The following is an 11,101-nucleotide window of genomic DNA, read 5'->3' as shown; positions in this document are numbered from 1 at the left end:
TAACGGCCCTTAAATGTATTGGAAGACACTATAAACATAAACAATATATGATCTATTCCGACTCTCTTACTTGTCTTCAGGCTATCAAAAATATTTCTTACAAACATCCACTTTTAATTGAAATTATTGAATTGAATAATGATCTTGCTACTGGCCAATGCGACATCGTCTTTTGTTGGCTATCCAGCCACGTAGGCAATTCTGGGAATACGATGGCCGATCTTGATGCCAAGGCAGCAATCAGCAAATCTGTGACACCACTTCTTATTCTATACTCTGATTACAAAGCCGTCATTAGATTTTGTATCCGTGATCTAATGCAGGAGGAGTGGGACACCCATGTTACACCCACTGGGTTGTCAGCCCAGATTTGAATAGGTCATTACGCGACGATAACGTATTGGTCATACCAGATATACTCATGAATACCTATTGAGAATCCTCCTTTTTGCATCCCTTGTGATGAAAGAATCAAGGTCAGGCATGGTTTGTTTGACTGTGTGGAATATTCCATCACAAGGGATACCTATTTTAAATCTCGCACTATGAAGGATCTTTTTACTAATATCAGTTCTGATTTAATTTTTGCAAAAAAATCGATTTGTTAAATGACTTGTAAATAGATTTTTATGTATGTATGTTTATGTATGTAAATGTATTTTTAGTATATTAGTATTGGTAGTCTAAATTAGTAACTGATATTGTTAGTGTCCCCCTGAGAGGTTACGTAGGTCCCCAAACATTCGATGTAAATTGAAGTGTACCAGGTTTTTCAATCGTAGTACTCATGTTGTTTTTATTTTGGTTAGCATTTCGTACACTCTCCAGCGGCTGATGGGATGATGTAAATCCAACTAAGGTCCATACAGGTAGTAAAGGTTCTGTAAGTCCCCATGGTCCCTAGTAATGTGATCTACCTTCAGTTGTTGGCGATCTATATGGATATGGATATCGCCGGTGTAATGTTAAATTTTAGCTCACTCAATCGGTAAAAAGGGCATTTCACGCTTAGTTGGTTAAAAGAGGATTGCACGTTCAGTGTCATAACACATTCGAGTGATCTGATTGACTAATGCGTGAACTTTGACATTAGTGGTACTACTTTCATCACTCATTCCATTCATGATTTGCATTCAAGTTTTCACACCTGAGAGCATGTAAAACGACAGCACTTACATGGAATTAGATAAAATTTATTTCATTTAGTGTGGTTACTAGCATTATTTTCAGTTTTATGATAACTCAAGTTTCTGTAATAAAAACGAAAATAAAACAATCTATAAAAATACGTAAACAAATTTATACGTCTTGTAGGCCTCTCATGAGTGTAAACAAATATGGCGTCGCCCGTAAAAGTTATTGATTTCGTCAAAATTGACGGACAGTTGGCTGGAAGAGTTGTGAATGTTATCAAGAGATTGAATACCTCCTGCATGCATGTTGTCAGAACTGCACAGTAACATACAACATCAACAGACGAGCGGCGCTCTTGTATCTCTATCACTGCCACTGTCAGTCGCATCCATTCGCGTCCTCCAGCACAAACATATTGTCACTGCCATGCCTCCCGTGGTTTCGTATGTAGGGGTCAAAAGCACTTCCCTTAATCTGAACACAGTAGTCTTGAAATCGTTTTCATACGAGGTTGTAGGCTGTGTTTTCAGAACCAATTTTCAGTGGAGTCTTCAACATAAACGTCGAATCTCGACAAGTGGGAATTCCAAGCCGAGATGAGAAGGCGTCACTGGCATCCTGCGCAATGCATCGCCGAATTATTTACACTAACTCGTCCTCCGATGAAGAACATTAAGCTCAACTGTATGAGACATACAGTTCCCTGTTATTCACATTCATCTTTACTGTTGAGTTTGCCGCGTCTAATTAAATGCTTCCAAGAATCTTCTTTGTGAACACTTCTCAACATGACGACTAGCCGGACAGTGATGGCCGACTGACGTTCAGGCAAGATTTAGGTCACGTAGTCAAGTTCAAAATATTTACACTTCGCAAGTATTTTGATGAATTATATTATTGCTTGTGAAAACAAATCCTCAACTGAAAAGAATTAAATTTTGATTCCGACTTGATTCTGTCTTAATTTGTTTATTTTCTTGTGATTAGGCCCCATATAGGAAATACATTGCCGCTACGCAGCGTACGTTTTCCTGGAGTGAAGCGGTTGACATTCCAATCACCAATATGATGTATCAATCCGCGTTACATGGTTCTATATAGGAAAGCAAAATATTGCTTTATTTTAACGATATTTCCATTTTTTAGAACGTGGGTACTAAATAGGATACAAAACTCGTTCCCCTTTCATATCAAGTTGATGTCCCTCGCGAAATAGGGAAATAATTTTGGTTTATCACGAGCTTTAGCGAGTGACAAACCAAAATTATTTCGCGAGGGACATAAACTTGATATGAAAGGGGAAGCTCGTTTAATATCCTATAAATACATAATGTCATCTCAGTATAACACACAATACATATTGTCATCTCAGAATAACATACAATACATTATGTCATCTCAGTATAACACACAATGTATATGTCACCTCAAACATACAATACATAATGTCATCTCAGAATAACACACAATACATAATGTCATCTCAGAATAACACAATACATAATGTCATCTCAGTATAATATACAATACATAATGTCATCTCAGTATAACGCACAATGTATATGTCACCTCAAACATACAATACACAATGTCATCTCAGAATAACACACAATACATAATGTCATCTCAGAATAACACAATACATAATGTCATCTCAGTATAATATACAATACATAATGTCATCTCAGTATAACACACAATGTATATGTCACCTCAAACATACAATACATAATGTCATCTCAGAATAACACACAATACATAATGTCATCTCAGAATAACACAATACATGATGTCATCTCAGTATAATATACAATACATAATGTCATCTCAGTATAACGCACAATGCATGTGTCACCTCAAACATACAATACACAATGTCATCTCAGTATAACATACAATACATAATGTCATCTCAGAATAACACACAATACATAATGTCATCTCAGTATAACATACAATACATAATGCCATCTCAGTATAACAGACAATGCATATGTCACCTCAGAATAACATACAATACATAATGTCATCACAGAATAACACACAATGCATAATGTCATCTCAGAATAACACACAATACATAATGTCATCTCAGAATAACATGCAATACATAATGCCATCTCAGAATAACATACAATACATAATGTCATCTCAGTATAACACACAATACATAATGTCATCTCAGCATTAGACGCAGTGCATAATGACATCTCCTCATAAAATCATCTCACAAAATATAATGCCATCTGCGTTCACTACATCGTACACTTACATGCACTAGGCTCTTGTGTCTGGGCGTTTGAATAAAACGTTGAGTTGGTGTGTTCCAGCACGTTTGTTTTTCGCTGTTTAGGGCAAAGTGTCATTTCACTCAAACTCAAGGCATATCGGATCAGTTGCTTCACTGCATGTTCTAACATGCCGTTTAAAGATCTCATTACGCATACAAAATGTTGCTCTTACCTTACAGAATATGTGACCTCACCACATTTAAGTTTTATACGACTATCAGATTTTAGGGTGTTCCCATACTTTTCGTTTATAGTATGTAACACAAAATACATAGTGCGTATTATAATCCACACAGTACATTGTTTGTATGTACAATACATAACACTCAGCACATAGTGTCATCTTCATATAACACATGTACATGGTTTGGACATACTTTTGTATCTCATCCATGTCAAAAGTGCATGGTTGATATTGTTTACCAGACAAGACTGATAAGAGTGACAAGCCATGCAGACTCTGAAAAGTCTGTGTCTAGCTACGTTACTACATGCATTCTGAAAGATGGTGTCACAGTCGTTTTATCAGTAACATCCAAGTAAGACTGTCCGCTCTTTGACAATGGCATTTTAGTTAGTGCTACAGCCAATACAATTCCCGCATTTTGCCTAGAGACCTCCATAGTTATCCACCACACCCTCCACAACCACCACATCCTCCACAACCACCACATCCTCCGCAACCACCACAACCACCACACCCTCCGCATCCACCACCATCAGCCACACACATACTGTCACCCACATCTCCACCCTCAGCTGCATCTGGCATACCATTCATATCCCCAAGGATGTCTAACCCCGTGTCCCCTGTGCACCCGCCACACCCACTGCAAACAGTGGGGCCGTATGTCTGCCGGATGTAGAAGTTGGAGGGTGTTTCCTCCAGGTAACCTGTCGCCATAACTATTGGAAAGTCCTCAGAAGGAACACACTGAAATGCAAAATACTTTCTTTTACTAGCACACAGGGTACACTGTAGAAGTACAACACTTTATGGATGATCAACCTCTGTTTGACCAACCTCCGCATGGCAAGTGTCAAGACGTGTTGTGAGGTAGCTCCTGCCAACTCACAAACATATAAGTAACCCTTAGGTATGACTATATGCTATTGAAGTATTATCTCTCCCGCTAAAGCAAAGGTTTGATCCCTCTCAGTAGAGGCTCTTAACTGCGCTCCTGGTCTACGACCATTCTCCTGTGAAAATGTGGAGACATGCTTTCAACAGCTGTCTGAGCTGATACTATGAGTTAAATCAAACGTGGAAGCTCCCATAAACAATGTAAAAGAAGAAATATCAGATATAAAAACTAACTGGAGGGCGTCGAATACGATGTTCTGAATCATAAAGATGAATTACAATATCATTCCAAGAGGAAATAGCAGACATGAAGTGTGCCTAGTCTACGCTAGAACGACAGTGCGTACTCAAAGATATACACGGTAGGAAACCGAATCTACTTATTTATGGCATCAACGAGACTATCCTAAGGATAAATAAAACCTTTTTTTTACTTTTTGTTTTTGTACATTGAAGTTGAAGAGAGGGCTGAAAATATTATTTTGAAAATCGTGCACAACTCAGCAAAGCCGATTATCAGGTAGAACACCATGCTAGCTACTGTAACCCCCAACCATCATCGACACATTCATGATGATGTGCTTCTATTTTGCAGTGAACAGGATGGGCTCTTAACACCTATCTAGCACACAATATGGTAGATCCACTTAAATCATGTACTCTACTTGGAATTACCTTCCAACCAAACAGAAATGTTTCAACGAAACTATAAGATAAAATAAAGATCTTATGCACAAACAATGAGAATGTGGTTCCGTCGTGACCTGAAACCCAATATAGCAGTTCTCAACAGTCGGATTTTACCTTTCCCTAAATCATCTTTTCACCATGCATCCTAATCCAAAAAAAGAATTTGGACGATTTACAAAAGAAGATGTTTTCGGCTTGTGTGGACGGATAAACCTGATAAAAAAAACCTACTACTGCAATACAGACATGAAAATGGTTGAGTCATTTTAACCCTCATTTTGGAAACAATAGAATCTCAATAGAAGTTCTCTTGCTACAAAAGAACATATTACTTTCACGCAGTGTTCCGGAAGTAAGATTCATATCTAACTAACTTACCTAGTCAAGGGAGGCAACTCTAGAGCCCTACCTTAAAGGCCGGCAGCTAAAATACTAATCGCTACAATACTACTGAACATTTATGATTCGAAATGTGAACCATAATAAGTATCACTCAAAACACTAAACACTGTGACCCAATAATAGCAATCACTTATTCAATAATAACATTTACAGAAAATACACTCTCGTAACGTGATATTATAATATATGTACATGTATCTGCAACTATTCAATTACCTGTAATAATGACCTGTACCTCTCAAAAGAAATAAAGTTATGAAAAAGGCTTCTTTATTTTAACAACGGCGACGTGTTGGCATGGATTATAATACCGTGTTCAAGCAAATGAGGGAATTATAGGGAACAACAGTTTACATGCAGCATACATGTATTTATGATAATGAGATGGCAATAACAAAGGTGGTAAAACACAACATCAAAGAAATATACATGCTGAGCTGCAATAACGTAATGACGAGCTAAGATAACATAAATGAGACTTTTTAGAAGTATAATCGTGCCCTAAAAGGTCATTCTTCTAAATCGATGTTTTCGTTAAACTTTAGCATAAATAATAACTGAAACATCAGTAACTATTATCTCAAAAAATATCAGAAAAGGACAAAACATTGAATTCTTTTGACCCTTCCATAAGTTAAAATGCTTCAAAGAAATATTAGGTTGTATAATCACAAATAATTCTTAAAAGGTGTTTGAGTGCCTATGTGAGGCAACTAGTTTGATATTCATTACTTAAGGTGACATGGATTAGCACTGACGAGAGAGAGAGCCACATTCAAACTATCGCTCAGCCATGTCCATTGCCGGTTGAGCCACACCATTTTTAACGCTTCCTTTCTTAAATATACCTTTCCCGAGGTGTGACCTAAATGGGCTAAGTGGGATTACCATGAAAATTAGTGAATGTGAGTTAATTAGGCAGAAGCCAAGGTGGTGGTGGATCATATAATTTGGAAGCCAGTGATGAGAAATGTCATTTAGGAAGTTTTATGAGGAGGCGTAAAGTTTTGGCGATTCTATACCACCAACTTTTAGAACGCTACACAAACAAATCAAGAACAACATTGCAGTATTGACAAAGTCTTTAGAAGTACAGAAGTGTACACTGTAGAGGAAAAACAATGCAATATTCAGAACTGTTGGGACGTTTTCCGCAGTAACATTGCATAATCAAGGAGGTCTAAAGAGACGTTAGAAAAATAGCATTGCATAATATAGAAGGTGTAAAGAGACGTTTTCAGTAAAAAAATTACGTAGAAATACTACACTATTTTCCAGCAGGAATATAACATTGCATAACGTAGGAGGTCTAAAGGAAAGGCCTCAGGAATAACATGCAGCTTTACAAAATTAAGACCTACTGACTTACCCCGATTGACTTACTTCCTCTGGACCCTGTTGGTACAGTAGTATGCCTCGGCTTCCAGTTTTGAGGCCGGGGTTGGCAAAGAACATGCAATAAGGATACACTGAATGCAAGAGCAATGTTTTCTGGTATTTGCTTGGTACTTGGGTCCACGAGTACCGTGCCACGTCTTTGATTCACGCTAATGTCGCTAAACTTGAAGTTGAAAATGCTGCGGTGGTAGTTGAAGGTCTGGTTCAAGGATGTGCCTTCTTTGAGAGAATACAATGCCACTGCAAGTGTTCCCGGAGAGCCCTTGACACCCGGTACTGCTTTCCTGGAGGATGTCCCTGAAGAAGAATGCTAAGGTCGTAGGTAGACACGCTCAGCGGAATGCACTGTATGTTCGTTCATGCACCACAGAGATGTTTGAATATGAATCTCCTTAACAAACCACGTGCATGTGCTTGAACTCCATATTTTGTGTACATACATTTGCAAATATTTTCGTATTTTTCACGATCAATTTCATTATCAAAATATAACAAAACCCAGAGCTAAAACAACGCTAAAGTCACGTGATTTGAAAGACCCTGGTGATTACATAACCCAACTGAAAAGAGACATACCTGTCGTCAGTCAGCGTGCTCTTTTAAACAATTACGTACGTCTTGATTATTTCCTTGTTTCTCATAATATCCTTTGCAGTTAAAGAAGATGAAACGGGGTAAGGGTTATTGGAACTTTTTTAAATGATCCAGATATGTAAAGCTCGTACAAAGTACAATACATGAAACTTGTGAGGAACCCGAACACCCCTCCCCCCCAATCCCCGAAGGTTTTGGAGTTTCAGATCAACTCCTATGGGAAATGATATTATGTATGGTTAGGTGTAAAACCATAGTTGTTCCTGTAGTAAAAATATATAAAAGAAAACAGAAAAAATAACTGAACAATTTTTTTGACACCTGAGTTAGATGAATCGTGCCTTTGCATCTATAGCAGAGAGAATAAACCAACGTTAACCACATTTACAAGCGAAGAACAGAAAACAAATGCTTAATATAGGGCAGATATATGTAAACTTGTACATTGGCTGATGACCTTTTATACAATATGTTACGAGTGTGTATTTTCTGTATATTTTGTTATTCATTAAGTAATAATTATTATTTGGTCACAACATTTAGTGTTTTGAATAATAATTATGATGGGTCACATTTCGTTTTAATAGATGGTCAGCACTTTTAGGATTCTGGTTTTCCGGAATTTATCTGCTCTTAGTTTCCTATGTGTTTACTTCCGGGAGACTTATTCGAGGGCATTCTACAGTGTTGACGATGGTCGTATGTGCCCGAACTTTCGGGAAATGACTGAGTATCTATCTATCTATCTATCTATCTATCTATCTATCTATCTATCTATATATATATATGTATGTATATGTATGTATATGTATGTATATATATATATATATATATATATAAAGGCTGGTTGCCGTGTTGCGAGGGCCACACATTCACTGGAGTATCATCGTCAATCTGTCAACGCCTGAAATGCCTGAAACTGTCAGACCGCTCGTTGTGTCACATTCTACTCGACTGTTTCTCTGTGACATTAAGACTTTGGTGAGTTTGCTATACTAGATATATTGTGACCCATTGCCTTAGATTTTGTCTCACTTGTATTGAATTTGTAATCAGCATTGTGAAATTGACTTGTGACGTTGTATACCTTGCTCTCGTTGCATAATAATGCATAATTTGAACGTTTATGACTTGTCTTTGTTCTGTTTTGCTGGTTCACAGGGGGATTTCTCACATCATTTGTCACGGTAAAGTTTTAACCGTAACAAATAAAACACCTCTTGACTTGACTATATAGGAGAGGTTACAAGACAAGTATACGACATCATGGAATATGCCAGCTTTCTGACAACAAATCAGCTATATCAGATCATATTCAGTCCCGATCACCAAATCAACTGGACAGAATTCACACTAATGTCCACCAACCAAACCGACTTCACCAAAACGGAAATTAACAGAGGCCATCCACATCAAACGACACCGACCTCGGATCAACAGAGATCAAGATTACTTCATCCCGTCAGCATATGACGAACTCATCAACGAACGCTAAGTGCTTGTAACATGTCCCACTCTCCAGCTCACCCGCGAAGGTCCCGGGGTAGAATAGGCCTTCAGGAACCTATGCTTGTCATGAAAGTCGACTATGCTTGTCGTAAGAGGTGATTAACGGGATCGGGTGGTCAGGCTCACTAACTTGGTTGACACATGCCATCGGGTCCCAATTCTGAAGATCGATTCTCATGTTGCTGGTCACTGGCTTGTTTGGTCCAGACTCGATTATTTACAGACCGCCGCCATATAGCTGGAATATTGCTGAGTGCAGCGTAAAACTAAACTCACTCATTCACTCTCCAGCTCTGTACCACCCATTGGCCCTTGTATGCCACCTATTGTCCTGGCCTCTGGATGTAATACCTTGTCATCATATTGCTCCTGTACTTCCATACTACCTATCAATCACCCTGACAACTTGTATAAACATGTTCATACTCTGCTGCCTTGTACATCCTTATTGGCTTCTGTATGCGGTCTACCGTTACGGCTTCTACACACACACACACACACACACACACACACACACACACACACGCACACCTATACACACATGTGTGTGCGTGTGTGTATATGTATGTGTGTGTGTGTGTTCACAACGACACAAGAAGCTGTATCAAAACGCCGCTCTAAACATGCCTCTCAAAGAAGTTAAGAGATGGCCCAGTTCTATCAATCGGATGGTCACGCAAAACCCCGAGCTACAACTATGTGATGCTACAATATTATGGTACTTGATTTTTTCATGCTTGGCCAACTTGTTTTGAACTTGTAATTTCAAATGCATAGTTTCATGTATGTCTTGCCTAGATTCGTGTGCCCAGAATACGGTGGCTCATGGGCCAATCCGGTGGAGTTATTAATCTTTTATTTTTTTCCCCTAAAGTATATCATCCTCGTATCCTTGGTGCTGCATATTTTTACAAGTTGGAGATCTACTTGCTTTAGCATAGTCCTTGTGATGTTCCTTGATTGGCGGGGAGCTTGGATGATGAACATCTAACCAATAACCATGGCTTACGAAACCCCAAACAAAACTAAAAAAAACAACAAACTTAAAAAGCAAAAAATTGACTATTGGCCACTATTTATAGTGATTGTGACCGTTGACAAGACTTCTATTAAGCTGAACCCTTTTGCCGTATAAGGGGCATAGAAGGCATTGCAGGAAACGTGACAAATGTTATAGGTTTGAGGACAGGTTCTCTACTTGCAGAAAAAATGCAGTAAGAGACAAAACCAACAAACCACCTGTCATTGAAATCATTTGTCGGCATTGCTCATCGAACACTCAACACCAGCAAAGGCATAGTGAAAGACCGAGGCAGTCTTTTTTCCAGATGTGATGGAAATCATTACTGCCTCTGAGATGAAGGGCAGGGTGTGGTGTATGTGAAACGTTTCACTACCCGGATAAAGAATGAGATACAACGAACGAACACCTGACACCTGTATGTTTTCATTCTCTACCCCAACTGCTCCTAAATCAATAAAGCCTTGCAAATTGTCAGTTGTGGGTGCTGCCTGTGGTGAGAAGACCCACGCAATAGAAGATTTTGACAGTTCTTATAAGAAATGCACTAATTGTTCAGGAGATCATTCCTTTTTCTCTAAAGAGTGTCCAGTTTGGAAACATCAGATGGGGATAAACAAGCACAAATTCATTAAAAGGTATTAGTTTTCTGAAGTCAAACAAATTGTCTAAAGATCGACACAACAAAAGCCTATGCTTCACAAACCACAACACAATCCGAGGCAACCACAAAGATGCCTAACTCAGACTGTCAAGCAAACTTGACTCAGGTGAAAACAGATTTGTCACAGATGTTCTCATCTGCAATATCCACGCAGACTTCTGAGCCACTTTCTGGCATGTCCCAAAGTCAGAGTCAGTCGTGATCATTCCTCATCTCAGTCAACCACAAAGTCTCTATCATTCTCTACTGAACAACAGTATCCCATAGGAAAAAACAAACCCATGCCTGATTATTCTAAAAAGCAAAGTGGCAGA

General features: G+C 38.5%; 1 protein-coding gene across 2 annotated transcripts in view; it reads right to left on the bottom strand.

Moving 5' to 3' along the window:
* Positions 1 to 1,177: 1,177 nt before the first annotated feature.
* The window catches only part of LOC137296793 (uncharacterized), a 62,565-nt gene continuing 52,641 nt past the window's right edge, over positions 1,178 to 11,101 (bottom strand). The window contains exons 5-6 of one of the 2 annotated variants that reach the window (XM_067828647.1): positions 6,971 to 7,296; positions 1,178 to 4,359 (exon numbers count right to left, since the gene is read on the bottom strand). In XM_067828647.1, the coding sequence (XP_067684748.1) occupies positions 4,051 to 4,359; positions 6,971 to 7,296 (635 nt within the window). In that variant the 3' untranslated portion in view covers positions 1,178 to 4,050. The remainder of the gene's footprint in view (positions 4,360 to 6,970; positions 7,297 to 11,101) is intronic. The other variant, XM_067828648.1, reaches the window with a different exon arrangement.

This window comes from Haliotis asinina, chromosome 9 (genome assembly GCF_037392515.1).
Source record: "Haliotis asinina isolate JCU_RB_2024 chromosome 9, JCU_Hal_asi_v2, whole genome shotgun sequence".
Taxonomy (NCBI): domain Eukaryota; kingdom Metazoa; phylum Mollusca; class Gastropoda; order Lepetellida; family Haliotidae; genus Haliotis; species Haliotis asinina.
Note: the sequence above shows the minus strand (reverse complement) of the source record. Positions and strands in the feature narration are given on the sequence as shown.